This window comes from Tribolium madens, unplaced genomic scaffold (assembly GCF_015345945.1).
Source record: "Tribolium madens isolate multiple individuals breed KSU strain unplaced genomic scaffold, Tmad_KSU_1.1 Scaffold_97;HRSCAF=244;Tcas5.2_LG3a, whole genome shotgun sequence".
In the NCBI taxonomy this organism is placed as follows: Eukaryota; Metazoa; Arthropoda; class Insecta; order Coleoptera; family Tenebrionidae; genus Tribolium; species Tribolium madens.
In genome coordinates this window covers 13,419,713-13,423,963 of record NW_025401069.1, presented here as the reverse complement: position 1 = coordinate 13,423,963, position 4,251 = coordinate 13,419,713, and the positions used below count along the sequence as shown (strand labels likewise).

Sequence of the window (4,251 nt, the reverse complement as noted above, 5' to 3'; positions counted from 1 at the left end):
TTACTAAAATTTGTTTTTGTCTTCAACTCATAAAAATCTAAAATCAGGAGTAAAAAATATATAAATATAAAAACTTCATATTTTTTCTATGACAAATTGAAATAAAACGAAATTTAGATTTTTGCGAGATGTAACAAAATACAGGGTGCGRCAGAACTCGTACCCCAGAGGAAAAGTAAGATACCAAGAACATGGAAAAAAATGTTAAAAAAATTAATAATTTTTATAATTTTTTTGTTAATAAACTGGAAATCTATTTTTTGTTAGTTCAGTGGGTACATCTAGTTTTTGTTGCGTCGATAGGAATAATAAATTCATGTCATAACCTCAAATTAAAAAAATTAAATTACACATTCCTTGACCAAATGTCAAATTTTTTTGACAGAATTTTTTAGACATTTTTCTTATCCTATTTGAAAATTTTCTCTGGGGCCCAAAATCTGACACACCCTGTAGAGTGGTGCATATCACAGATTTGGCTGATAAAACTGTATTAAACGCAAAATAAAGAAAAATTTACCATTCTTGCAGGGTGACCGAATCGCCCCATTTAACAGGCAATGGACTGGTCAAAATTTGGTCAAGAATCTCCTTAAAACGTGTAACTGGGATTGGATAATTCATATTACGCATTTTCACAAGACTTCATTTGCGACGACTGGCTTATCAGTCATTTGTGATAAGAGCTATTCGATTTATAGCGCAAGTCAATCTAGTAGACTTTGGATGAACAAAATATTTTTTTTTGTCCCGATAACTGGATTATCTAAAATTGAACAAACCTGTTCGTGAGATTGTTGCACTCATCTTTACGAGGTATGACATGTGACATGACACTCAAATCATCGCTGATTGGTGGAGAGTAGGGAGGGGGGATGGGGTCCCGCTCCAGGGTTCCGACAGGGGTATGCATCATCTATCTGAAAAAAAAAATGTATGCAATTCGTGCGAAAAAAAGACAAATCTTTTAAAATATATTGTCTTGGAGTTTCTTTAAAGGTAAACATCAATAGTTATCTTATCGCAAGTGAAATTACAGACTGGTACAACAATTATTTACCATGTTTTGCAGCTGTTGGATTAAATTACACAACAATTTTTTAGTGTTTTAAATCTTGCTATTATTTGAACAACAATGCTCAAAAATATTTTAGATAAGGTGGTTTGTCCTTAAAAACAATAATTCATTTATAGAAAGCGAGCAATGAACTAATTACAAGGTCGCCAAATTTCGTTATATTTTATTGTTAGATTACACAGTTATTTCGGTTTTAAAGCAATTTTAATTCAACTCAACAAATCTAAATGTCAAATAAATACACAAAAAATCTTTGTTTTGGGATTTTCTAAAGTTCAAGAATGTTTAACGAATAAATGTATCACAACAAAATATGCAGATAACATCTATAAAAAGTAATAAAATGGAAAAAGATAAAACACAATTTAAGAACGTTATTTTTTATTTTCAAAATTTTTGGATTTCAGATTTTTCTCTCAATTTTATACAGAATAACATTCAATTTCAAATTTGAAAAAATTTATGTTTATTTTAAAATAAGTTTTTTTTAACTTTTATGCAGGAAGATTCAAAATAATAGTAGGTACAGTTGCGGAATTAAAATTTCGGGCACTATTGTCATTTTCATAATGTAAAATCTAAAACAACCTTTACGTTAGTAACCTCATTTTTTACTCTTGTCATGTTTATGTTATTTTGACTTCTTTTACTTTCAAAAATAGTGATTTGTAGCATAATAACGGGCAAAAAAAAGTTTCAGTGAGCTTTTTAAAGTGACAAAAAAGTACTGTCTGAAATTAATTCCGCAACTGTACAGCTGGAGACAAAATCCTTTGGTCGTCAATGTCACTTGAGTAACATTAAATTGTAAAGCACGCTTTAGGACTGTTAACCTTATTTTTAGCTACTGTCAATCATAGTTGACAATTTGTACATATTTTTGATAGAAAGATATAATAGCTGTCATTAATTTGAAATTGACATTTATTTTAACGTTAAAGCTTGAATTACATTAAACTGTCAGAAAAGTGACGACCAAAGTATTTTGTCTCCAACTGTACATTACGTTATTAGGAGTGAAAGTGATTTAAGACAACAAAAAGTCTTCTACACAAAAACAAAATTATTTGAGTTTATTAAAAAAACAGAGAAAACATCTAAGAATTTAAAAAAAAGTTGACAACGTTTGCTCCAAATTACTTAAGATTTTTGAAAGTTTTTCTTAATTTAACTAGTGCAGTTAGTAGGGAAAAATCTAAGATGCTGATGATACACAGCTTATCTTCAGAAATTGCTAAAAAAACATTTACCAATTTACCAATGTAAATGTCAATAATTCATGGTAAAAGTAAAAACGCTTAGGCGCAAAAGTAGAATTTTTACTCGATGGTTGAAAGATAAAACTTTTAGTCATAAAAGTGGTCACTTTTGTGACGTTTGCAGATAAAATAATATTCAACCTAGAATATAAAAAAATATCGTTTTAAAATTAAGTATTCTCAAAAAATAACCGATTTGAAATGAAAAAAAAATTGTTTCAGTTACTTACATTTTTTCAGTTTTATATAAGACGATTCAAAATACCGTTTGATTTGAATTTTTTTTTTGATTTTTCTAAAAAACCAAACTAACTTTGTAATCACGTAAAGTAGAATAAATAAAAAGTTTTTTTTTACAAAAGCACGACATGTGTTGCGGCTGTTTACATAATCATCATCAGGTAGAACTACCTGTAATACACCTGATATTGGTTGCTTAAGAAGCCCAAACACTTGTTTCTTGATCCTAGTTTTTTTACCGTTAAAAATAACAAATAACAAACCATTTATTTTCGCACATTTTATTCTAAACGCTACAATTCAGATATTTTTTCCTATTATAATAGCAAGATATGTGAATCGTTGGTTTCACAATCAATTTATTATTTGACTTGCGTCTTAAAAATGCAACGAACATTTTTAATTGTTTTCCACCAAAAGAATTTATCAAAAATATTTATGATATATTATCGGAACTTAATTAATCACTTGTGTTTCTGGAACACATAAAACAAGAAAATTAAATTAGTTTGAAAGCAAGAAAAGAAAGCTGTTCATATAAAGAGAAAGACGAATAAAAGTGAACGACAAAATTATCTCAAAAATTTTTGATCACTCTTCTAAGTAAGATTTTATCAGATTCGAGGAAAAGTTAGATAATCAAAAATCTCACAAAAATTCAATTTTTTGGCCAATGTTTGGATCGATGCTCCGGTGACTCCCTCAGACGCAAATTTCCGGGAAAACAAAGTGACTCCACCAATCAATAATAAGAAAAACATTAATTACTCACCTGGTGGGAGTTATATTACCATGCGAGTCCCATATCACCACCAAAACGAATAATTTTCCCAATTTCACCTACACTCACACCGACCATGGACCCAACTGAAACCACGGCATGTTCACACGTTATTCAACCCAGGTAAAAAGGTAAAATGGCCACCCACGACACAAAGACCCACAAAAACACCTAAATATATTTCATCCCTTGATTTTGGACACCACCATCATCGCAAAAATACAACATACTACAATATTCCCGTTATCTTTCAACGGCGTTTGATTCTCTGATAAAATCCCCTCTTCGACGATCGAGTGAAGGGGAAACCACGCAACAGAGACAATGGGGGCCCCCATGAGAGTTAGAAAGAGATGCAAAAGACAGGTAACAAGTCTGTACACGTCATAGGTAGTGGCCATGGGTTTAGGCGCCCATGGTATTGTATTGTCTGCTTTCTATTGTACCAAGGGGTCAGGTAGAGACAGTCGAACAGGTGGAGGAGGCTTTTCAAATAAATTCAGGAAATAAATTCAGGAATTTCAGGACCACTTACCCATTTATTCAATTATATCACAATGTAATCACCGGAATCGACTGTAATATCAAGCATTTACGCGCCATTTTGCGACCGGAATAAATGCCTGGAGCATTGATTTTTCCAGGGGCGTGCGTGCGTTATCCTGTGATGCAATAAGAAGAAACTTTGACATTTAAGAGTAATGAATGTTTCCGAGAAAAGCTCGGAGAAATTCCTGGAATTTTGGCTTGAGGATCGTCTTATAAATAAATTTGTTCCAATTTTCTCTGATCCGGGAAGAATTATAAAAATCGATTTGTTTAATTCAATTTAGTTTTGCAATTAAGTGACGCTTTAAATTAAACGTCATCGTCAAAGATATGAGGCTTATCAC

The 4,251-nt window shown here is 31.3% G+C and overlaps 1 protein-coding gene across 4 annotated transcripts in view; it reads right to left on the bottom strand.

Moving 5' to 3' along the window:
* LOC123014138 (mitogen-activated protein kinase kinase kinase 13-A) overlaps positions 1-3,990 on the bottom strand; it is an 18,045-nt gene extending 14,055 nt beyond the window's left edge. Inside the window, exons 1-2 of one of the 4 annotated variants that reach the window (XM_044413052.1) lie at positions 3,894-3,990; positions 783-920 (exon numbers count right to left, since the gene is read on the bottom strand). In XM_044413052.1, the coding sequence (XP_044268987.1) occupies positions 783-916 (134 nt within the window). In that variant the 5' untranslated portion in view covers positions 917-920; positions 3,894-3,990. Of the gene's footprint in view, positions 1-520; positions 646-782; positions 921-3,349; positions 3,634-3,893 lie in introns of those variants that run through there. The other 3 variants (XM_044413051.1, XM_044413054.1, XM_044413053.1) reach the window with 3 other exon arrangements.
* Between the last annotated feature and the right edge of the window lie 261 nt (positions 3,991-4,251).